At 44.7% G+C, this 25,728-nt stretch overlaps 1 protein-coding gene across 1 annotated transcript in view; it reads left to right on the forward strand.

Moving 5' to 3' along the window:
- The first annotated feature begins 10,471 nt into the window (after nucleotides 1-10,471).
- The window catches only part of TMEM123 (transmembrane protein 123), a 30,648-nt gene continuing 15,391 nt past the window's right edge, over nucleotides 10,472-25,728 (forward strand). The window contains exons 1-2 of the mRNA XM_035115729.3: nucleotides 10,472-10,632; nucleotides 23,118-23,174. Of these exons, the coding sequence (XP_034971620.1) occupies nucleotides 10,575-10,632; nucleotides 23,118-23,174 (115 nt within the window). The 5' untranslated portion in view covers nucleotides 10,472-10,574. The remainder of the gene's footprint in view (nucleotides 10,633-23,117; nucleotides 23,175-25,728) is intronic.

A 25,728-nucleotide genomic window follows, 5' to 3' on the forward strand; every position in this document is an offset into this window, starting at 1 on the left:
TGTGAACCAAATGTTATGTGATCCTTTCAACAAATTTAATCTCTAGCAACTCTGAAAAGATAATGCGTAAGTGAAATTTTGCTGTTACATTTCAACAGTGGCTAAGGAACTGTCGGTTCCTTAGCCACTGTTGAAAGTGGCTAAGGAACTGTCGGTTAATGTATTACTCTTTTGGAATCAGGAAAAAAGCTTCAAATAAAGCAGTTTAATTTATTTATTTTTAAAATAAGCATGTAAGCATTTTTAAGGGTTAGTTTGTTATCTGGCACAGGAGCTGGATGTTTGGGGAACAGGAAACTGCCTTATAATGAGTTAGACCATTAGTCTACCTAGGTCAGTATTGCCTACCCTGAATGTCAGCAGCTCTCCAGGATTTCAGCCCTACCCCAAAATGCTAGGAATTGAACCTGAGATCTTCTGCATGCAAAACAGGTGCTCTGCCACTGAACTACAGCCCTTCCCTCATACATACACACAGTCCAAACTAGGAGTTGGCTACTACCAGGAGCGAGCCAGCAATAAATCACACTGAGTAAGTGAAGTTAACTCTTTATTAGAAGACACAAAGACAGCTCAGGAGTGCCAGGTCTAATGAGCACAGCAACTCTTCTCAGTAGGTCTTTGTCGCATAAGGCTGTTGTGAAGACTGAAGGTCCCTGACTTCCCACAGGTGTCTAAGTGCCATCCTCTCCTTGATCCCTCCCATGCAATCTGAGACTATGCCAGTGCACCTGTCTTTGGTCCTCTCACTTTATGCCTCTCCTGGCCCTGGGAGACTGGCAGAAGGGGAGCTTGTCACAGCAGGAGGGGGAGGCTCCCTGGCTTCCTCACCAGCCTGACTCATCCCTGCCTCGTGGTCTCCCTCCTCAGCTGCTCCCACTTCAGACTCCCCTTGCTCACCAAGCTGTGTTACCTCTTCAGCTTCTGACACCTCCTCCTCCTCCTCCCAGCCTGCTCCCTCTAACCACTCACAGCCGTCCCACCACCAATCCCAGGCTCTGAGCCTTCTTCCCTGGGGGATCCTCTGCATACAGCTGGTCCCTGCAGCAGAAGGTATTTGAATGCTGAACAAAATGGAGGAGGAGGAGTTTGGATTTGATATCCTACTTTATCACTACCCTATGGAGTCTCAGAGCAGCTAACATTCTCCTTTCCCTTCCTCCCCCACAACAAACACTCTGTGAGGTGAGTGAGGCTGAGAGACTTGTGAGAAGTGTGACTAGTCCAAGGTCACCCAGCAGCTGCATGTGGAGGAGCAGGGAAGCGAACCCAGTTCACCAGATTACGAGTCCACCGCTCTCAACCTCTACACCACGCTGGCTCTCAATAAGTGCATTCAATTCTGTAATAAACTATAGTTCCCAAGATTCTTTGGGGGAAGTCATGACTTTGGGGTTTGTTTTGTTTTTATGATACAATGCATATATATACCGTACATACAGTATGAGTGTATTGCTATATATATACTTGCAGACCTTCAGATGACAAGCAACTAACAAGTCTGAATAGCAACATCAATAGAAAATGTCCAGCAAATTTCCCCATTGTTCCCACATCCTGCCTCATACAACTCCAGCTTCCACTAAAAATGTCTCATTCATTTGGAAGGACTGGTGTGATGCCTTCCAGTACCAACAAACAAAAAAATACCAGGAAATTAGTAGATCCACATAGAGCTTTAGGATTTAAGCATTTGGCAACAGGTCTCCCCCTCTGTTTGTCAAGCTGCCGCACTGTACTGCTTTGTGCAGGATGGGAAGCTGTTACATAAGGCGTACTATCTTATATCACAATGCATGTCTGTGCATCATGGGATTTCACAGGCCAGTACTGTGATGCAATGGAGGAGTTCAGATAACCGCAGGCTAGATGGCCCTACTTCTCTTTATGTCTGCTTTCTGTCTTACCGGGAACCAGGAACAATACTATTCTGGGTAGCAGCCACACTTTGTGTTTTCAAAACTGGAAACCAGCCATTAGGGATGAGTGAATCTGTCCATTTCAGTTTCCTTCAGTTTCTCATTTTTCGACTCTTACAGTTCTGCTATATTTCAACATCAGTTCGTGATTTATTTTCATTAATATATGCACTTTTATGCAAGCTTTACTTTGGTATATGCATTTTATGCACACCTTACTTGGCTGAATAACTACCTTGCAAAACTTGGAGAAGTGCGAATTTCAGAGGTGCGAATTTCCCACCAGCTGTGTTTCGATTCGCGTATTATTTCAGAAGGTGTGGATTAGATAGAGCTTCCTTTAAATGAGAACTGGATCAATGACCCTTGGAAATCCTTCCAGCTCTATAATTCTATGCAATGTCTCCCACATCCCTATCATTATTCTTCCACCACAGAATCCCAGATGCAACCTGCCACTTGCAAAACATTGGCTTCCAGTACGTTTTCAAGCACAATTCAAAGTGTTGGTGCTGACCTTTAAAGCCCTAAACGACCTCGGCCCAGTATACCTGAAGGAGCGTCTCCACCCCCATCGTTCAGCTCAGACACTGAGGTCCAGCACTGAGGGCCTTCTGGTGGTTCCCTCACTGCAAGAAGTGAGATTACAGGGAACCAGGCCTTCTTGGTAGTGGTGCCTGCCCTGTGGAACGCCCTCCCATCAGATGTCAAGGAAATAAACAACTATCTGACTTTTAGAAGACATCTGAAGGCAGCCCTACTTAGAGAAGTTTTTAATGTTTGATGTTTCATCATGTTTTTAATATTCTGTTGGGGGCCGCCCAGAGTGACTGGGGAAACACAGCCAGGTGGGTGGGGTATAAATAAATATATTTATTATTATTATTATTATTATTATTATTATTATTATTATTATTATCAGACTGAGTCTGTAATCTTCATCTTCAGGCTGAGTCTAAATGCAAATCTCACACCTTCAAAATCCAGCCTTATTTATTTTTACCCCATCCTCCTCTTCCAACCCCCTAAACTCTTCCTTCCTTCCTTGCCTGATGAAGCATTCTGGAGGACTCAAAAGCTTGCATGCTCAATTTTGGTCCTTTGGAAAGATTTGTATAATGGCATTATATTCTCAGTTTTATTTTCAATTCCTTTCCTAATGATCCTAAGCATAGAATTTGCATTTTTCACGGCTGCCGCACACTCAGTCGACATCTTCATTGAGCTATCTACTATGATTCCCAAATATTGCTCCCGGTCTGTCACCTCCAGTTCTTTTACCTGCCTGGGAACTGTAGTTTGTTAGGGTGTTGAGAGTTGTTAGGAGACCTTGTTCCCTCAGAGAACTACAATTCCCATACAAGTTTAACAATCAATTGCTCTTCCCAAGGAACTCTGGGAAACTGTAGCTCTCCGAGGGGAATAGTGGTCTCCTAACAACTCTCAGCACCCTAAACAAACCACAGTTCCCAGGACACTTTGGGAAAAGTGATATGATACTGCTTTAAGTGTATAGTGCAGATGGAGCCTTAAATAGTTGTCCAGAACTGCAAGCCAAAGCGGGAAACTGCCCTCCTGGACATAGGAAAACAGCCATCTACTATGCTTTGCCTAGATAGAGATTTCTTAGTCTTAGTCTGCCATCTGATGGACAATGCAGTCCTTGTCTCATAAGCATTTTACCTAGATTCTCAAGCTTTTGTCTTTTCCAATGACAGCCTGAAAATTGCGAACCATGCATTAGACCTTTTTGGTTCTGCAAATCAAAGTGCATAATTCATATTTTAATTGCTGGCTTCTTCCATTTCTAATGTAGCGAATCTCCCTGCATTGGGTGAGCAAAGTTTTGCAAAATTTGTCGTCCGAATCAATCAACCAAATGCAGATATACTCAGCGGCTCTACAACCTTTCTATAGACCACCTAAGCGGGCTTTTTCTCACCAGATACACCAGTGGTCCATATCTAACTACTTTAAGGGCCTCCTTTTCTCCTAGAACATGATCCCTCATTTCTTGTATTAAGACAGTTATGTTCATAAACAGTATGTGTTGTCTATTAAACCTTGACTATTAGATTCAGCCTTTGCACAGATGGTGATAACAAAACTGACATATTTTCAAGGTTATATACATCTCCATGGCCTTGTTCTAAAACACAGCCCTGAAACAGGGACCTTCTAGTTCAAAGAACAAACAAACATGGAAGAATCTGGGGTTCAGCTGAACTTAGGGGTTGGGAAGAAATTTAATTCACTTTGCATTTAAAGGTAAACTTATTTAATTTACACCTTCAAAACTATATTCTTGTTGTATGTTTCCCACCACCACTAATATATGCATTTATATGCACACTTTCCCCCAGTATATCATTTTTGTACACATTCATGGAGGGAAACTTGCACCATAAAAACTGTCTGTCTGTCTGTCTGTATTCTGCTCTGGTGAGACCTCACCTGGAGTACTGTGTCCAGTTCTGGGCACCACAGTTCAAGAAGGATACTGACAAGCTGGAACGTGTCCAGAAGAGGGCAACCAAAATGGTCAAAGGCCTGGAAACCATGCCTTATGAGGAACGGCTTAGGGAGCTGGGTATGTTTAGCCTGGAGAAGAGAAGGTTAATGGGTGAAATGATAGCCATGTTCAAATATATAAAAGGATGTCATATAGAGGAGGGAGAAAGGTTGTTTTCTGCTGCTCCAGAGAAGCGGACATGGAGCAATGGATTCAAACTACAAGAAAGAAGATTCCACCTAAACATTAGGAAGAACTTCCTGACAGTAAGAGCTGTTCGGCAGTGGAATTTGCTACCAAGGAGTGTGGTGGAGTCTCCTGTTCGGCAGTGGAATTTGCTACCAAGGAGTTTGGTGGAGTCTCCTTCTTTGGAGGTCTTTAAGCAGAGGCTTGACAGGCATATGTCAAGAATGCTTTGATGGTGTTTCCTGCTTGGGAGGGGGTTGGACTGGATGGCCCTTGTGGTCTCTTCCAACTCTATGATTCTATGATTCTAACCCAGTGGGATGGAATGTTATGCTGGGAATCTATTCCTAGAATGAAAAAGGATAAAAAGGCTATTGCACTAGGTGGCAGCAAAGCTGATGTTTACATCAAATCCGATTACTTACATGACTAAAACATTTCATTTACCCGAAGGCCATTTTATACAAATCAGCAGAATTCATGGGCAAAGGTTTTCCCCGGATGAACAAGTTCAGAATTCAGCTTGGGGGTTTGACTGCTTTTAATTGTGTTGTTGTATATCTTCTTATTGCTTTGTTCTCATTGGTACTTAAAACATCCTGGGATAAATATTATGAAGAAAGGTATATAAATGCCACAGATAAGTAAATCAAGGCACATTCCCCTCGCACCACTTCCTCAGAACAAAAACCTGGGAATGCTATCTGTGCAAAGAAACTTGGTGTACCAAGACGAAATTAGGCTTGTCACTACACCCACATGCACACACGCACACACTGCACTTAAGTAACATAAGAAAATACAGAAGACATACAACCAAAGCGAAGAGGACATCTAGACATTCAGCCCCTGAGCTTGAGGTTTCCCACCACTGCCCTGTAAAATAGCTGTAAAATGGGTGTGTGTGGTTAAAAAATGAAAAGCGAGCTTTTTGTTGCAGGTGGTAGTGGTCTGCTTGAGTTTATCAATCACATCTTACATTCAGCCACTGCCTGAGGTGGGGAGAGGGTGGCACTGTGACAGGGCCAGCAACAACAACAACTTCATGATGAGTCCCCACCACCTTTTTTCCAGGAAAAAAAAACATTATGAGAATCATTATATTTTCTCAGGTCTTTCAGTCTTTAAAAAATGCTGTATTATTATTATTATTATTATTATTATTATTATTATTATTATTATTATTAAATCACCTTCTGAACCACTATCTCAAGCATAGCTGCCAACCCTCCCTTTTTTTGCGGGAAACTCCCTTATTCCAGCGTCGTTTCCCGCTACTAACTTGGATTGTTAGATATACCGTAGACTGTCCCCAGGACAGGTGAGGCTGCTGATCCCTTATTTTCAAATCCGAACGTTGACAGCTATGATCTCAAGGTGATTTGCATGAGATAATTAAAAACAGCTAAAACACAAAAACAGCAAACCCATATAAAACAAGACTAATACCCTAATTTATGGACCCTTCTTGTAAAGACCTAGTTTCCTGGGGGGGGGGGAGCCTGTCAGAATAAAAATGTCTTCAATTTGTTTCCAGAAAGTGATGCCTGTTGCATCTTGACAGGTATTCCAGAGATCAGGGACAGCCACATTAAAAGCCCTGCTCCGAGTTACTGTGGTGAGGACAACCCTCCCCTCCCCTCCCCCCCCAAGATCTTTGGAACTTGCAGGTAAAACTCTAACACAGATTGCAGCAATCTACTGGGTGTATGAGAGAAGACAGTCTCTCAAGTAACCTGGTCCTTAGCTGTATAGGGCTGTATATGCTAGTACAAACACCTTGAGCTTGGCCCAGGAACAGATTGGCAGCCAGGGCAAATCCCACAGGGAGGGTGTTATGTTCTGAAAGTAGTTCCCCCTCCCCACAACAAGCAAGCTAGCAGACACATTCTGCACCAACCTTCTGCCCTTGCCAGTTTTACTTTGCTTTTGCCTCTGTGTTTATAGTTCTAGATTTTTATGTTCTGTTTGCAACCTTTTATGGTTCTGCAATTGACTGTAAACCACCCGGCGAACTTTTTGTCCTTGGGCAGTGCACAAATATTGTCAATAAATCAATAGCTGTTCAGCCCCCACTCCCTCCCTCCCGAGGACCGACCACCTGCCAACTCCCAGAAAAGCAAGACTGCTTCCATCACGGGCTGCGTGATTTCCAGCTGCTCAGCTCCACGGCCTCAACTTAGAAGATTTTAGCAGGGGCAGGGCTGAAACTCAGAAGCCGAGCAGATGCTCTGCACACAAAATGGTCCTGGTTCAATACCTAGTGATTCCAGGTAATGCCAGGAAAGAACCCTGCTGGAAACAGTGGAGAGCAGCCACCAGTCAGGGTCAAAAATACTGAGCTAGATAGACCAACAGTCTGGCTCAGTCTAAGACTTCCTACATTCCTGTAGAACTTGAATTATCTTGGCTCTCTATCACCATGCAATGCAATTTCTGTCCATTTTAGATTGTGCACTCGATTTTCAAGACTCTTTGCAAACTGCTTTGCCAGCCCCTTGGGGCTACAAAGTGAAACACAAGTATTCTAAATGGTCCTATGTTGAACTCCTTGCCCCAAAGTTTTAGGTATCATCCCCTCTATTTGTGTCTTGCTGGCAGTTGGAGACATTTCAGCTCTGTCGTTGCTGAACTTCAGGTAGTGATTAGTAATAGTATTACTCTATTCTGCCTTGGTCAGACCACACCTGGAATATTGTGTCCAGTTCTGGGTGCCACAATTTAAGAAGGATCTTGACAAACTGGAACATGCGCAGAGGTAGAATAAAGCAAGATATACATTTTTGTAACAAAGAAATCAATAAATGCGAAGGGAGAAGGAATGCCATGGTGCATCTGCAGCAACAAAACCGGGTGCCTTCATCTGCCTCTGTTGCAACAAAACATGTCTCTCCTGTATTGGTCTCTATAGCCACAGCAGGCACTGTAACTCTCCAAATGCTTTGACTTCACCCCAAAGGAGCACTCCTCCACTGTCTCCTGAGACAGATGTCAATGAATGCAAGCACATGTGGGCATTAGGCTACTCTGGGCAAGCATGGCGGAGGCCAGGACCTACTGAGCCCTCAACGTACTTCTAGCGTGGTCCCCCAGCCTTTATTTAAAACAGCACCATCAGAGCACAATCTTGGGAGGGGTTTTCCCAGCCAGGGCCGTCTCAAGCAGGTTGGGCGCCCTGGCACCGTAGCGCAGAGATCGCTCCAGCGCCCCCACTTTGCCACGCAGCGCCCGCCTGCCGGCCCCGCGCCCTGGCACCCCGCGCCACCGAGACTACCCCTAGAGCCGGGCCTGTTCCCAGCTCTCTCTGCTGCTGCTTTTGAAAGCCTTGCGAGTTGCTGCAGGAGAGGGACTGTGAGCAACATCATGAGAGGGATGTTTACAGGGTTCGAAATTAGCAGGGCGCCAGATGCATTTTGCGCCTCGAGATTCTCCATTTGCAAGCATCTCAAAAAGCCTAGTGCCATTTTTTGCACCTGGCTGACACTCAAGGATTACTGAAACGTATGTGCTTTGAAGCCTCAAGGTATAAGGATAGACAATATGTTAAAGAGTTTAACAATAAAGAGTAGAATGCTTTGAAAATATTTTTACTGCAAACACCAAATTAAACATGTATTAACAATTTCTGCTAAAAGTGTGATATTAACAAGGTGTCGCTTCTGTGAATTGCATATTAATTCATGCTCATTAAAATAATAAATGAAAAGTGTTGCCGACACCCCACCCCAGTGGCAACTAGACATTCTGTTTTGGCACTCATAACCCAGGTCCCAGAAGCCATTTGGCTCCTACCTTTTCTTTCTTTCTTTTTATTTTTTATTCAGTTTTTGAAATATACAGATAAATACATAGATAACAAATATGTATGTATATAGCAAATGTATTTTGTATATAACAAATACATACATTGTTAACTTCTATATAAATCAAATAATATCAAACTTAGAAACCTTACATCTCAACATATATAAAAAGAAAAGAAACAGAAAAAGAGAAAAGAAAAAGACCAAACAAAGACAATAACAACAATAACAAAAAGATTCAATAAGTATCTTCTGTTAGATACAATTCAATACCTTTTCTATCCCAGTTTCTAACACTGGGTGTTTCTAGGACCAAGGTGAAACCGCCAAGCTGTTTTGCTGTTACCAGGAGGTACAATGTTGTGAGTGTAATCCTGCTGTATTTATAGTACCGAAATGTTTTCTTGCATGTTGCTATTTTCGCTATCATGTTCCTGTTTTATTATGTTATTACGAAACTCCTCTTGCAACAGTTGGTTTTGAATTGTATTCCTTTTTTCTTTGCTGTAAACTGCTTAGAGCATGTTCCTTTTTGTGGACAGGTGACATACAAATACTATAATAATCATGATGATGATGTTAGCCCTCTCATTTCATGGGCCTTCAGCAGATGCGTTGGTACCCATTGCTAGGCCTGGCCTAAGGTGTATTGCAATAGCACTACCACCAGATACAGGGGTAAAAAAAAAAACAAGAACAGGAAATGAGTCCCCAAACCCCTTTTTGGGTTAAAGGTAGGCCTGGTGTCTGAAAAGTATAACAACCACGGGTCTATTTCAAGGAGTCCAAGTCCAGTTTAAAGATTTTATTTTCAAGAAACTGTAGAGAGGTCATCTTTGTTGCAAGTCCATGCAAAGTCTTTTGTTTTGTAGCTGTGTGATTTGTGCTCATACTGTATTGTGATGGCCATCGGCTATAAACAATAAAATTGATTGATTGATACAAGAACTGCTCCCTGCCTTGCTAGCCTAGGAGGGCCCTGACTGACTCCAACTACAAAAATGCTCCAGAAGCCGGAGGTCATCCTTGTTGTGGTGGCGGGATGTTGTTTAAGGGTTTAATGTTGGGGGGGGGGGTGTCAAGATTTAATTTTCAAGGAGCTTACTTTTTGCTGCTCTTGGTATTAAATTTTGCAAGTTTTTTTAGTGCCAGACCCCCTTTTTTTTACGTTGGGCCTGTTTATTTTTATTGTATACTTCTTGATACGCTTTTCTCTATTGCTTATGACCACTTGTTATATTTCTGTAACAATGAGAAAAGGCCAGTTAGCAGCTTATACAATGGCATGGAGAAAGTGGAAAGAGAGTGGCTGGGGAAACCCAGCCAGATGGGCGGGGTATAAACAATAAATTATTATTATAGTATTATTATTATTCTCACTCCCTCATAACGCTAGAACTCATGAGCATGCAACGAAGCTGAATGATGGAAGATTTAGGGCACCCAGCCATTCTTTTATTATTCCACTACCACCACAAGAGTCACAGGAATTCATAGTTTTCCTCCCACACTATTGACCCTCTTGTTGTTCTTCATCAACCACAGCCGCCGTTTCTTAACGCACAACTTCCTTCCTTCCTTCACTCAGCCCACAGAGCTTGAGACGCTTGGCAGAACTGCAGAGCTGGAAGGGACCCCGAGGGTCATCTAGCCCAACCCCCCTGCAACGCTGGAAACTCAGCTAAAGCATCCGTGGCAGATGGCCATCCAACCTCTGCTTTAGAACCTCCAAGGAAGAAGAGTCCACCACATCCCGAGGGTTGTGTGCGGTCGATCCCTACGCCGGGCGAAAGATGCCTGCATCGCGGGGGGCAGGGGGGCTGGACTAGATGACCCCCCCAGCCCCTCCCAAATGCTACGATTCCCGCCCCCTTGCTCGCGCTCGGCGCTGCAAGTGGCCAGGCTCTCCCTCTCCAGGCGGGGCGCACCGGAGACAAAAGGCCAATGGCGCGCCTCTCCGGGCTCCCCGCCCTGGCCCGCATCCGCCGCGCGGCCGCCGCCTCCTAGCCCGTCACGTGGGAAGAGAGCCCCGCGGCTCCTCGCAGCAACTAGGGAAGGAGCAGAGCCGCGTGGGGTCGGAGAGCAGCGCCTGCGATCGCCTCGTGCTCGTCGACCTTGTTCTCCTCGCTTCTCTTCCCTCTCCACGAGGCCGCCATGAAGAAGCTGCTGGTGGCCGCGCTGCTGCCCGTCTGCTTTGCTGCTGCCCTGGCGGGTAAGTCGCCTTTTTTCTTCTTCTGCGGGGTCCGGGAAGACCCCCGCCGCGAGCGAGAGAAAAAGAGAAAGTTGCCTTGGCTCCTCTCCACCGATCAGGTTCCCTCGCGCGCGCGCGCCCGCACTCCCACGCCCTCTGCTTTTCGGAAAGGGATGCGTCCGAAGAAGGTTTGCTCGCTTCCCTCTCTCTTGCAAGCGGGAACTTGCGCGGGTTTTTTTTTTTTTTGTAATGTTTTTCACCCTCCCGCCGCAGAGGCTGCTCGGCTCCAGAAGTGGGGTCGCCTGTTTTTGAAACGCCCCGCTTTCTTAACCGTGGAAGTTATCTGGAGACCTCGGCGTATCTCTCGTGTGTGTGTTTGTGTTGTGCGCGCCGTCGAGGTTGCACGGCCTGCCGCAGCAGGGAAGGAAGTGCACGTGCTTTATTTTAATTTTTGCACGGAGAAGGTCCCCGCCTCAGTTCAAGCGCAGTTCCAAACCAAATCTCAACTTGTTTTTTAAAAAATGCGGAAGGAATAGCAGGTCTGGACGGTCCCCAGATCCCTGCCTGTCATAATAGGCAGTGCTAGAACAGATGGAGCAATGAGTCTTAAGACTGTGTTTCATGTTTTCAGAGCAGATAGAACTGGAACGCCTTTCTTTCATCCCGGTCCGACATCCTTTATTGCACGGCAAAGGGAGCTTCGTGTGAACGCAGCCAGGAATTGATTTACCATGCAAGCAGTTTGCTTCTTGTTGGAAAATAGGTTTAGGGAGTATTGAGGTCATTGAGGTTTGTTTGCGTCTTTGTGGCTTCATTGCAGTTCCGTGAGTAGCGAACAGCATGGTCTTTTTGTTGCTACCAAAAGAAAGAGGGTCGTTCCATTTCTAGTACTGTACTTGGGAGGCTCTGTCTTGGGGGATGAAGTGTAAACTGCAAGCACTTCGTGAGCAATCTGTGCCAAAGCAAAGGCCAGAGCATGTAAACAAAGACTGACATGCTGAGGCAAAACATTGGCTTGGAAGTAAACCCTTCCAAGTAAGGCTGCAGACCTTAAGACATGTTTGCTAAGATAAGAATCTCACCGATCAAATCTCTGTTCTCTTATTTATTTGCCAACAAAGGGCAAGTGTTGCTTTCTAGAGCAGCTTTTGCCCACCTGGTGTCCTCCAGATGTTTTTAACTACAACTTCCATCAGGCTCACCTGGCTGATAAGAGCTGTGATTGAAAACCACCCTCCAGGTTGTCGAAGGCTAGAATAGCTTGACCTACTAAATCTTAATCACAAGGTCTACTTTTAGGGGCAATAATTAGTATTAGCATCATTTATGGAGAAAGCTCTACTTTTGCTTTTAGTCAACCATGGCTTCCTGCTTTCTCCGTGATTAACACCGGCCGTGATTAAAGAATCCAGCTTCATAAGCCATGATTTAAAGTGGTCTTGTTTTGAAACCAACTGCTGTTAATTGTTAAACCAACTTTAAACCATAGATTGCGCAGCTGGCTTCCTTTAACGAGCCATAGGTATTGTTAACCATGGTTCCTGGTTTGGGCAAACTGCTGCATTAGCAGCACCGAAGTGACCTCTCAGGGGCACAAGCCTGGGCAGTGTGCACGGAGTTTCTGGGCTGCCTAGATGGCAAGACCCGCTCTTGGCCTCACTGGTGTGGTCCAAAGGAAAGCAGAGCAATACGTTTGGTACCAGCTTGGCTGCAGGAGTTGCCGGAAGGAAGCGTACCAGGTGCCATCCAACCGTCTTAGGGACTCTACTCCCAGATCTGTGTAGGGTTTACTCCTTGGCCTTTTCTTCTCCTGAAGATACCTCTCAAGGCAGCAGAGGTGTAGGATCAGAGTTTTCCTTCTCCAAGATGGGCTTCCTTCCCAGGTTGATGAGCCCCATCTGCCCCTCACTTCCCTCTACAGCAAGTGCAGAAACCACCTTCTTGGGGCCACTATTGGTCCTGTCAGCTCAAGTCACCAGAGCCTGTCTTTGCATGCAGGGGAAATCCCTCACCAAGGGTTCGAGACCTGTCTGCTACCCTCACCTGGTTTAGCCGGCCAGTCCAAGCCGTTCCCGGGGTGTGGCCTCCGTTGCATGCTGACAGCTTCAGGGAGCCACAGGTGAGAGCTGAGTGCAGGGTAGGGGACCAAGGGTGGCCAGAGGTACTACCCCTCTCATAATACCCATCAAAGGAGATACAATTAAACCATTAGAAGCAATTGAGGATGTGCATAAAAATGGCTGGCTCATCTTGAAAGTGTAAGCTGCTGAATTGGCCTGTTGCCATAAAAAAAAAAAACCTCTTGAAGAGATGCCTGAAGATCAAAAGGTAGGGTACCTGCCAGGTGTTTGCTGCAAGAGTGTTCCACAGCATGGGACCAGTGGCACTAAATGCTCAACTTCTGGTTGAAGCCAAATGGGTTTCTGAAACACTGGGGGCAACTAATGTAGTTCCTCTGGATGATTTCAGTGATCGTGCTGCTATATAAGACTCGGATAAATCAGCCCCACACAGATAGAGCTGATGGAACAGCTGGCCTGGCCTTGGAAAAGAGCTAGGTAGAAAATATTGGCTAAGAAGATAGTTCAAGATTACATTATCTCTTTCTGGGATGTAAATCAGTCTTCCTTGACCCTGGAGAAGCCTGAAGGGAACTGTGCTAAATTTAATGTGCAGTGAAATACCTGGCAACTGAGGGAGGCAGCATTTTGCACCTGGCTATCGGCCACTTGCGACCAAGTGAAGATGCCCGGGTGCCAGGATGGCGCCTGGCGTCTCTACCATCAAAGAGGTGCATGCCTGGGGATCCTTGGATCTGGGCTATTTTCACACACTAGCAGTGTAGAATTCTAACCATGATATTTTATCTGCACAATCGGAATTAATTACAGGGACCAAAAAAGCCGGGTTGAAAAACACAACCTTCGAGCTGTCTGGCCCCAAAATGGCAACTAGGCATTCCTTTTTTGGCGACAGCAACCCTGGTTGAAGGAGAATTTTGGCACCTAGGTTTTACGGTATATCTGAGTTTCTAACACTAAGGATTCATTTGTGAAAACTTGCTAGTAATAAACATAACTTGCCGTCCTGTATCTAAAAAGAATTTATGACCCTTTGAGCTCGTCTCGAGGCCCAGACTGAAGTGCGCTGTAAACGGCCACTGCAAGTCTAAGTGATGTCTAGTGCAACTCATCTCACGGGGGACAACGTGGCCTATTGTATCTTCCCCACCCCCCATATCAGCAGATAATAATGTGAGCCTCATATGCAGGCAAGTGCAGAACATCGTGCAACAAGGTAAACGACATGAAGTAGACAGAACGAAAAGGATGTGCATCAGCCATTTTATGTGGTTGCATTTCCTATAACATCTACCCTGTTTCTCATATTTTAAGACATACCCATAAAATAAGCCATAGCAGGATTTTTAAGCATTCGAGGAATATAAGCCATACCCCGAAAATAAGACATAGTGATAGGTGCAGCAGCAATGCCGGCCGTGGCAGGAGGAGGAGGAAAAAAATAAGACATCCCTTGAAAATAAGCCATAGTGTGTTTTTTTGAGGAAAAAATAAATATAAGACATGTCTTATAATATGAGAAACACGGTACCAGAAAAGTCAAGCTGCTTTGAAAAGGTTTGGGGATTTGCAGATTTCGTTTGGAGACCCGGTTGGCAAGAGGCAAACAGACAATTTAAACACATCTTGCAAGTTTTTGCTTGAACATTGAAAAACCGCAACAATGTTATGCTTGGCTCCTGATATACTTCCCTCTGTCTTTCTGCTCCTTTTGCACCCCCCCCCTGTGTTTAGTGTACTGTTCCAACAATATTTCTCAAGCCTGTGTGCCAGAGAGCAGAATCTTTATCGGAACCAACAGATCCACCAGTGTGGCTATTCTTTCATATAGTAAAACAGTGTGATCCATGGACCAGTGCTGCTCCACAATGTCTTCACCCCACTGCCCAGGTTGGGTGGGATGCTTCAAGGACCAAATTTGGTACTGGTTCCTGGCCCATTGAGTGGGGGAAATCCCACTCCAGCACATCAGATAGCTTGAGAAGCACTGATAAAAATAATACTTTCGCCACTTCAGTGAACTGCAGAAACATTGTTAGTAGGGCTAAGCCAAAGGGGGATATCTCATGAATTTTTTCATCAGTGTAAGAAAGGCATCCCTTTGGGTAACTCCCCGAATTGCTGAAAAAGAAAATGGAAAAGTTTGCCTCTTTAGGAAGCACGGTTCTCACTCTGCATGGGTGTCATTGACTGGTAGGGGAGAATAATGATCCCCAATTGAGTAGGATCTCTCATGCAGCCAGTGCCGGAAGTATTAATAGTGCTCTGAACTGGTTTTGTCTGTGCTCAGAAACAACAGCAGGTAGCCAAATCGAATTGGGTAGCATTGCCAGGTGGTCTTGCTCACCACATAGGCATAGAAAGCGTTAGCCAAGAAGAAAAGTGGCATCAGAATAGCAGTCGGGGAAACAATTGCAGCAAACTGCCTTAGGAGGAAATGGAAGATTTACACTGCGGATTATTTTGGAAAACGTTGTTCATTGCATTTTTAAACCCCTCTTAAAACCAGTTTTCCCAGGGTGTAACTTACTCCTTCTCCTCTTCCAAAAACACTTTTGGAACTTTGGTTTTCAAACGTAATCTGTTCCGGAAGACTGTTCAACTTGCGAAACGTTCGAAAACCGAGGCACAATGGGCCGTCGGCAAAATCCATTGAGGAAAAACTTGCAGTGGAAGCCGTTTGACTTCCAGGGCACATTAAAAAACAAACAATTACTTCCAGGTTTTCGGCGGTTGGCTTCCGAAACGTTCGGCTTCTGAGGTGCTCAAAAACTGAGGTTTCACTGTATTTTGAAATTAAGCTTTGCGCCCTCTTTGCTTTAAACGAGGCATAGGCAAACTCAGCCCTCCAGATGTTTTGGGACTACAACTCCCATCATCCCCAGCTAGTGGTCACGGATGATGGGAGTTGTAGTCCCAAAACATCTGGAGGGCCGAGTTTGCCTATGCCTGCTTTAAGCCTTGCAGCTTCTCCCAAGGTGATTTTGCAGAGATTAGGGTGAGCGGCACCTGCTTAACATGTCTCTGGGCCATCCTACAGTCGTTTCACAGGTGTCCCAAGCACCTAGGTCTAGTTTTCTTTAAGAGGAAAAAAAATACACATTATACCTTAGAAAGAGGGCAAAAAGCCAGGAGAGCAATTTTAATTTTGGAGAATCCTGAGGGGGCAAGGGGGAAAGTGATGGGGTGGGGGAGAGATTTTCTGCATGCCATGAGTATTACCAAAAAATGCCTGGAGAACCTTAGAGGTATTTGAAAAGGGTGGGTTAGATATGGAAGCATAACAGCCTGCAATTTCACTGTGCCCTGCGGCATAAGTTGGACACATCTCCAAAATAAAGACACAGACATCATGAGCGCAAGACATTGTGCCCCAGATTCCTATTGTCAACAGACACTTCAGAACTTAGAAAGGAGGGTAGGCTTCTTGTACCTTTAACAGGTGGAGAAAAGCAACAGGTGTAATTTCTGTGTTTGGGAAAGTACCGGTTGAATGAATCATCGGAATGATTAACGACACAACCTCTTGTCGAGAAAGCCAGCGTTCCTAATTTCTATTTACTTTTTTATTATATTTTGTGTGTTGTCATAAACATACAAATAGATACTAATATACATGCACTTATAAAATTCACATATAATATGAAACTGGTCACAGTTCTAACTTTATCATTTAATAATTGGTATAAATAAACGCATCACTACTGTATAAGCAAATCACGTTTATAATTTAGGCTGCAACCCTTTATAACAGGTCAGCTAACTTTTTCAGCCGTGGGCTGGTCCACTGTCCCTCAAACCTTGTGGGGGGGGCGGACTATATTTTGAAGGGGGAAAATGAACGAATTCCTATGCCCCACAAATAACCCAGAGATGCATTTTAAATAAAAGCACACATTCTACTCATGTAAAAACACCAGGCAGGCCCCACAAATAACCCAGAGATGCATTTTAAATAAAAGGACACATTGTACTCATAAAAAAAAGCAAAGCTACAGAGAACCAGGCAGAAGGCCTTCTTGGTAGTGGTGCCCACCCTGTGGAACGCCCTCCCATCAGATGTCAAAGAGAAAAACAACTACCTGACATTTAGAAAACATAGGGAAGTTTTTAATGTGTGACATTTTAATGTATTTAAATCTTTGTTGGAAGCCGCCCAGAGTGGCTGCGGAAACCCAGCCAGGTGGGCGGGATACAAATAATAAATTATTATTATTATTAATTATTATTATTATTATTATTATTATTAAAAAAACATGCTGATTCCCGGACCGTCTGTGGGCCGGATTTAGAAGGCGATTGGGCCGGATCCAGGCCTACCCATGCTTTATAATTTATAGTATCATCCCATTCTCATATATATGATGGCACCCATCTGTCTGGGGAGACAATGGAGGAGTGTGCCTTTGGGGGTAAAGTCAAACTATTGAAGAGTTCAGTGCCTGCTGTGGCTGTAGAGACGGATGCAGGAGAGACATGTTTTGTTGCAGCTGGGGAAGATGAAGGTGTCCACTTGTGCTGCTGCAGTTGCACCACGGTGTTTCTTCTCTCTGCGTTCCTCCTCTGTTCACTGCTATACACACACACAACTTGACTATGTGTCTCCAAGCACTGCAGTTCTCTGCAAGGGATTGTCACATGGCAGAGCTGATGTTGCCAGCCTTTTTGTCATGTTTGTAGACATCTTTGCAACACAGAGTTGGTTTGGCAATGGCGCTGGTGCCTGAAGCCAGCTCCCCATAGAGCACGTGTGTGTGTGTGTGTCATAGCTGCCAAGTCTCCCGATTTCCCCGGGAAACCCCCGTTTTTTAAAGCCATTTCTGGCTTCATCCCGTACGGCGAAATATCCCGTAATTACCCTGATTTCTCGAGACTGTGCCCGTCTTTGTGAATGTGGTGCTCTTTCCCGTCAACCAACCGTACCTCGTCCACCTCCTCAGCTCTGTGCCCGCCCCTTTCTCTCCTTGTGATTGGCCGCCTTGGCAGAGTCTCCCTCAGGGATTGGTAGCCGGCATGCTAAGGAGGGTTTGGCTGTGCACTGTGTAATTAAGTTAGTGGGGCTGTCTCAGTACGCGCTAGAAGCGGCGGTGAGCTGGTCCAATCTCTATGGAGGTGACGGAGGGAAGCGCTCGGTGGCTGCTGGCGGGCTCCTCTAGCAGCAGCAGCAGCAGCAGCCTCTCTCTCTCTCCCCTCCCAACCCTCCACCCCCTTTATCGGTGGATAATGTTCAGAGCCTGCTTTTCAAACGCCCACTGTAATAAAAATGATCTCTTGAAAATCCAAAATGATCAATCTCTTCTCCCTTTCTTCTTCTTCTTCTTCTTCTTCTTCTTCTTCTTCTTCTTCTTCTTCTTCTTCTTCTTCTTCTTCTTCTTCTTCTTGTCCTCCTCCCCCTCCTCCCCCTCCCTCCTTTATGATCTCATTTCTGCAAGACCCGGACGTTCAAGAAGGGGAGGGTGTGTGGGTGTGCATGTGCGTGTTTTGGGTTTTTTTTGCATTGCACCGAGCGCACTTCTCCAGGTCTGTCCCCCGTCCCTTGTGCTCAAGCTCTGCTTCCCCGTCCCCCCCATCAAACTCCAGGATTTCAGTTTATTATTTTATTACACCATCAATGCTCGCCCTCCTCCTCCCCAGCTGCTGCTGCCGCGGCTGCTCCTACAAACACATCCCTTTCCAAGCCCCCTCCCCTCACCGTGCCTTTTTCCTCTTTATTAATGTAATATTGGGGAAGGAGAGGAGATGCCCTCCTCCCGGGGAGCCCCTTCCATGTGGCCCCTATCCCCCCCCCCCGCCCGGCGGCAGAGGAGCATGTGCGCTCTTCAGATCGGCTGCTTTTCTGTCCCTCTCCAACGGGCTCCCCCCCCCCAGCTCAGGGAGGGAATGGGTGGCGGATTCCTCCTGAGGGGGGAGGAAAGGAAAAAAGCCAGCGGTAGCAACACAATCTTTCAATCTCGCCAGCCAGCTCGTGCCAGGGAACTTAAAGAAGTTTGCGCGCCCACGTGCGGGGGTTTTTCGCTTCAAGGAATGCAAGCGAGAGAAGGGAGCAGGTAGGGCAGCAGGGCTGTTGCACCCCTCGAGGCGCAGGCAGAATCCGGGGAGTGGAGGCGGGAGGGATCCCCTCTGGCTGAGGAGGCTGTGTGTGTGTGTGTGTGCGCGCGTGCACGGGGCGTGTGTGTGTGTGTGGCGCACCTCTCATCTGCTGGCTGCTCCTGCTGCTGCTGCATTTGCGAGCAGACTGAGAAGGGAAGGAGGTGAATGCCAGAGGTCCGCGAGGAAAAGGGAAGGGGGCTGAGGGAGGAGGAGAGGGCTGGCTGGGTGGCTGGGCAACCTTCATGGAGCCTCGGCTCCTGGGCTGGAAATCGGGCAGCGCTGGCACCGGAAGTTGCTTCTACGCAACTTCCGGTGCCGGTCTGCTGTGGTCCCGTATTTTTCTAACCAAAACTTGGAAGCTATGGTGTGTGTGTGTGTGTGTGTGTGTGTGTGTGTATACACACACACACATTTCAGAAGCGTAGATTTTGGCAAAATTCCTTAAAAATAGCTCAACAACCTTTGTGTGTGGATTTTCACTTTTTGAAATATGGCGACCCCAACAAATACACATATACATACATGATTACATGTCTCATTTTTTAATCTTGGCAGTGAGAAGGTGGTTTTCTGCTTCATATACCTTACAAAAGGGGACCAGGTTTTCTCATTTCTCTCTTTTCTGTGACTTACCCCACCACCACCACTACCTCCCCAAACCCTCATTTCTTTATTTTTACCAACCTGCTTGGGGAAAACAGCATGTTCCCCTCTCCTGGCATAGGCAAATGGAAAAGGGATGCTGTTGCTTTTCCAGTGCCCCAGCCAGCATAAGAATCTGTGCAGTATTTTGCCTTCTCTTCTTCAAGCTCTGTGTATAGCCTTTATCTAATCTGCATCTCTTCCTTTTTCCGCTTTGTCGTTTCTGGGGGGCAGGGCATGAGAATCCGCTTACCGCGCACCTAGCGTGGGTTGCAGAAGTTCTTAGCAAGCAGTCTGGGAGAACAAGAGTACCTATGTACAGACCTGCATGCTCGCTGCCGTGTTTATCCCAAAGCTGATCTTTGGAGGTTGCCCAGCCCCCCCCTTCCTTGCCCTCTGTTCCCCAAAGCATTGGGAAAGAGATACTGGCGGTGAAATGTCTATGTGCTCTGTTCTTCCCCTCGTGTTCCTGGCTTTAGGGAGGGTGCTGTGGTTTGGCAACCAGGGTGGATAAAAATCAATGATTTTTTTATTTAAAAAAACGGATTTTTTTATTTAAATCGGATTTTTTTGATTTAAATCGTGTTTTTTAAATAAAATGCTTTTTGAGGAAAATATATTACCATCCAAAGGTTATTCCATCATGAAATAAAGATTAGTTTTTTAATTATGTAGAATAAGGTTGTATATGTTTAATTTTTTGGGTAAATACATTCCATTAATCCATTCACAATGTCATGCTCTTCCAGAGGTTTTTGTAAGATTATTGGGCAGTTTCTTTGCCTGCAAGATATTATCACAGATACTTGGTTTACTTTTGCAGTTCTCAAAACTGAATTTGACTCAACAGAGATCACATGCCTCTTCTTCACAGCAAAAATGTTATAACATGAACAGAGTTGAAAAAAGACCTTAATCCTATCGTTCTACAAACCTATGAATACAGAATCAACCCCTTCAGTGCTAAGTTTCAAGAAGTTCAGTGAATAGAATAGAAACAATATTTTTCTGATTGTTTGGAGTGGACAGTATTTAAGTTTTTCATGTGTAGGCTGGGCTAACAGTCTAAGTTTCTTAATATATATATAATACTAAGCTTTATTCATGGACAAAGTGCTTTAGAAAGTGTTAAATCATGAATGCAGATCTAGATGAGTGCATGGGGAAATATCTTAATAGTTGTGTGTGCCAACCTTCAGTTGCTAGTCTGTGCATCATTTTTGTTTTCTAGGAGGTCGACTCTGTGTGGTTTCTTAAAATATATATATTTTGTTTTTGTTTAGCCAAATTACTTAACAAACATGGATGTTTGTTTAAGCAAATAACATATGCTGTAATATAAAAAAATTCCTTCAGTAGCACCTTAAAGACCAACTAAGTTTTTATTTTGGTATGAGCTTTCGTGTGCATACACACTTCTTATTGTTTCAGTTGAATAAATCTATTTAAATTGTTATTATTAAGGTAATGATTATTTTTCTCCTTCCTAAGTACAACAGAAAAGTTGTCCAAATACAGTATGAATGATTAACCTATTAAACTGGGGATAAAAAAACTAATATGAAAAGTTGTTATTCTAAAAATCTTCATCTACCAGCATATTAAAGTTATACCAGCAAGAATTAGTCTTTATGTAGAAAACTATGATTTAAATCAAGCCTTACGGACTAGTGATTTAAATCGTGATTTAAATCAGTTTGATTTAAATCAAATCCACCCTGTTGGCAACCAAACAGGGAAATGATGGATTAAGTTGGGGGTGGGGAACAGGTAGACCTCCTGCAGAGGTGGCTGGAGTCCTGCACCAGCCAGCACGGCCAGTGGTCAAGGAAGATGGGAGTTGTAGTCCAGAACAACATCTGGACGGCCACAGGTTCTCTCCATCCCCAACAAGGATAAGAAATCTAAATCTGATCCGTTTCCTGATTCAGATGTCACTGACAATTGTTCAGCAAACCACAATATCTTCTCAAAGGAAAGTGTGGGTGTGCGACTGGTGGTTAATGGGGAGAAAGCACTAAGATGCAAATCTTTTTCTGATAAAGCATGATTAAGGATGTGATGTCTCAACTGGGCCACACTCAACGTAGCCCCAGATAAGGTCCCACCAGGGTCAATGGGATCTTCTCACAATTAAGTTTGTGTGAAAAGTCCATCAAATAGGATATCATTGAGCATACTTTTCCAAAGAAACTCCTCTTCATGGGCGATGAAGACAATTACATATGATACAGTAGACCTTCTCTTTGAATGTATGTACAGTGGAACCTCGGTTTATGAACACCTCGGTTTACAAATTTTCGGTTTATGAATGCCGCGGACCCGTCTGGAACGGATTAATTCACTTTCCGTTACTTTCAATGGGAAAGTTCACTTCAGTTTATGAACGCTTCAGTTTATGAACAGACTTCCGGAACCAATTACACCCATGCTTCGGGTTAAGTACGCTTCAGGTTGAGTACTCCGTGACCCGTCTGGAATGGATTAATCCACTTTCCATTACTTTCAATGGGAAAGTTCGCTTCAGTTTATGAACGCTTCAGTTTATGTACTCCACGGACCGTCTGGAACAGATTAATCCACTTTCCATTACTTTCAATGGGAAAGTTCGCTTCAGTTTATCAACGCTTCAGTTTATGAACAGACTTCCGGAACCAATAGTGTTCATAAACCGAGGTACCACTGTACAGAATTGCAGCCAGAGTGTTAAGACCTAGGCTGGAGGCATAAAGATGTTCTTTCAGACCGGTTCGGGTCATAGCGTTAACGTTGCCAAGTTCCTGGAAATTGACGTGAATATCCCAAGGTTTATGAGCCTTTCGCCATTGTACTTGTAGTTACGAGATTCTTGTGTTTAGTACAGTGTTGACCAAGATCAGGGTCGAGGAACTGGATCCAGTTGGCAACCTAGATATAATAATAATAATAATAATAATAATAATAATAATAATAATAATAATAATAATATATAATATATAATATATAATATAAATTTACCTGTATCCCGCCCACCTGGCTGGGCCTCCCCAGCCACTCTGCATGACTCCCAACAGAATATTAAAAAATGCTAAAACATCAACCATTAAAAACTTCCCTAAACAGGGCGGCCTTCAATTGTCTTCTAAAAGTCAGATACAGTCATACCTCGACTTACAAAGGCTTTGACTTCCGAAGGTTTCGACTTCCAGAGTCGACAACCTCCAGAAGTCTTTTCGGCGTGTGCGTTCTGCACCTGCACAGAGCGACCATGCATGCGCTGAAGCAGTGCTTCGACAAACCTCGACCTATGAAGACGGCCGCGAAACGGATTGTCTTTGTAAGTCGAGGTACCACTGTAGTTCTTTATTTCCTTGACATCTGATGGGAGGGTGTTCCATAGGGCGGTCGCCACTACTGAGATGGCCCTCTGCCTGGTTCCCTGTAGCTTCACTTCTCGCAGCGAGGGAACCACCAGAAGGCCCTTGGAGCTGGACCTCAGGCTGAACGATGGGGGTGGAGACGCTCCTTCAGGTATACTGGGCCCAGCCCATTTAGGGCTTTCAAGGTCAGCACCAATACTTTGAATCCTAGCTTCCCCCACCTCTGGCAGGCAACTTTGATAGGTGGAGGGGTTCTGCCCACCTCTCAGACTTGGGGCATTGAAAGGTAAAATAATGCAAATGTATTTATCACTGTTGTGTGTGTTTGTTTCAGTGACAACTACAGGACTGAACGTGACGACCTCAGCTCCCCATTCAAGTTCAATAACAAGTAAGTCTCTACTTAAACTTTTTTTCCCCTTCTGCTTTACTAAGATGAAAGCACTTGCCCCCAAATCCAAGACAAATTAAGTCAATCACCTATCCAAACAGCTTGTGGAAGGGGGGGTTGCCTCTCTGTTCTGAGAAATTGCATAACTGGAATTGGGGGGAAAGGATTGTGTTGAAGAAGGCAAGGACATCCTTGTTGGAGCTGCTGCTCAGGAATGACTGATAATACTTTTCACACATTGGGCAGGGTACCACCAAAGAGCAGGTCAGATTTATTATTATTATTACTGGTATTTGGCTGGGAGTCTTAAGGTTGCAATTCAATTAAAGCACCCTTGCAAGCAATTACATTTAGGGGGCAACCCTATGGCAAGAGCCTTGGGATGCAGATACAGTGGTACCTCAGTTTAAGTACACAATAGGTTCCAGAAGTCCGTACTTAACCTGAAGTGTACTTAACCTGAAGCGAACTTTCCCATTGAAAGTAATGGAAAGTGGATTAATCCGTTCCAGATGGGTCCGCTGAGTACTTAAACTGAAAGTACTCAAACCGAAGCATACTTAAACCGAGGTATGACTGTATCTGGCTCACAGGGCTACAATTCCCAGGGTTGCCTCTGAGATTGATCATTAAACCACTCTTGCAAATTGCAGCTCGGGGGATAAGTGTCTCCTAACAACTCTCAATGCCTCTCACAAACTACATCTCCCTGAATCCTTTGGAGGAAGCCATGTCGGTTTAAAGTGCATGCCTGAGATAATGGTGTGTTGTTATATTTTGGGGTGACATCCGCTGTTGTATTTTAAGTTGTTGTTGTTATTTGTTTATTTATTCATTTGTCCTATCCTGCCTTCTAAAGAAGCCCAAGGCGGCAAACCAAAAGCATAATAAAATAATGCAATTAAAAATATAATAAAATAATGCAATTAAAAATATAAACATTAAGAACATTGAAAACGATCTAATTATATGCATTCCTGTATCTGAAGGCCAAATATATACAAATTAAGAGTAACTGAGTTCCCTATGTGCCCAGCACCCAATGAAATCCACACATGACACTCCAATGACCTTATAGTTATTCAGAAAAACTGTTTTAAAGTTCTTTTCTTTCTCCACCGTGCCCCCCCATTGAATCATAGAGTTGGAAGTGACTATGAGGATCATTTAGTTGTCCAACCCCCTGTAATGCAGGAAAATTTCGCCCAGTGGGGGGCTCAAATCCATGACCCTGATCTAAAGTTGTAGGGTTGGTTGGTTCGCTGGTTTTTAATTATTCTGCTGACTTTTGAGAAACGTTTATTTTGGAGTTGTCGGTTCCAAACGTCTAGCTCCAGTTTCTGTGTTTGGACCTAGAACAAAGGAACCGGGGGCCAAAAAGAAAAGGGGGGAGGGAACCCCCCCAACTCAAAACAACAACCCAGCTTTCGAGTGCTTTATCATAGATTAATTACCTGCTTCGGAGAAACCACAGCTGGGCATGTTGCCATGTGCAAGTTAAGGCAAGATGTGGCACAAGTGATTGTTCCTTTGCCTTTCACTGGCAAAAAGCTAAAGTTGCCTTTTATTTGTGGAACGCTTTCTTTTCTATATTCTATTATTTGTCCTCCCTCTTTTTTGAACGCTTTGATGCTACTTTTGTCTTCGGTGTTGTTGCTGAAGTCCGGTTTTGTTTAATTTTGCTGCTCTTGAAAACCTTGATGTTTTATTATGTAATTGAGGTTAAAGTGTTGTATTTGCAAAATGAGCTTGGCAATTGAAAAGTCTTGAGCTTAACTTTACCCGCAGCCCCATTCCTCAAGGCTGTGTGTGTGTGTGTGTGTGTGTGCACGCGCACGCGCTAAATGTTGGTATTTTTATCTCAGAACTTTGCACATGTTCCAAGAGGGAACAAAGAGACAGCCTTAACCTGTGAAGGAACCTCTGTGCAACTGCGGATGGTTCACTCTGCAAGTTCCCTAATTGTACAAACAGAGCCTACACACAAGCACTCTGTACATGCTCAGGCTCTTTTACGAGTTGCTCTCAATGTGTCACGAGGGCTGAATGGACAAATTCACCAGACTCAAGGCAGATAGAAGCCTTCCCATCATGGAGCTGGGTGTCCTGGTCTCCGGATGGAGGGGTGGGTTCAAACTGCATTCCTGGCACATCTTTTTTGGAGACCCAGTGTGGTGTAGTGGTTCAAATGTCAGACTAGGACCTGGGAGACCCGGGTTCAAATCCCACATTCAGCCATGAAGTTCATTGGACGACTTTCGGCCAGTCAGTGCCTCTCATTCTAACTGACCTCACAGGGTTGTTTGGGGGGTTAACTGATCAAGGGGGGAGAACAATGTACACCACCTTTGTGCTCTTTGGAGAAAAGCTGGGATATAAAGAAAATAAAGAAAAGTAGTGAGGGAGGGGCAGAAATTGTGGTTCCACTTCCTTCCCTATGCACAAACACAAACATACCCTGTGATAGGTGGAGAGTATCGTTTGTTAGGATTCATTCCCCGTCTGCAGTCATAGGGTTATTGTGTATCATATGACTGTATGTGTTTTCATTCCC

Source organism: Zootoca vivipara, chromosome 4 (assembly GCF_965207765.1).
Source record: "Zootoca vivipara chromosome 4, rZooViv2.hap1.1, whole genome shotgun sequence".
Classification (NCBI taxonomy): Eukaryota; Metazoa; Chordata; class Lepidosauria; order Squamata; family Lacertidae; genus Zootoca; species Zootoca vivipara.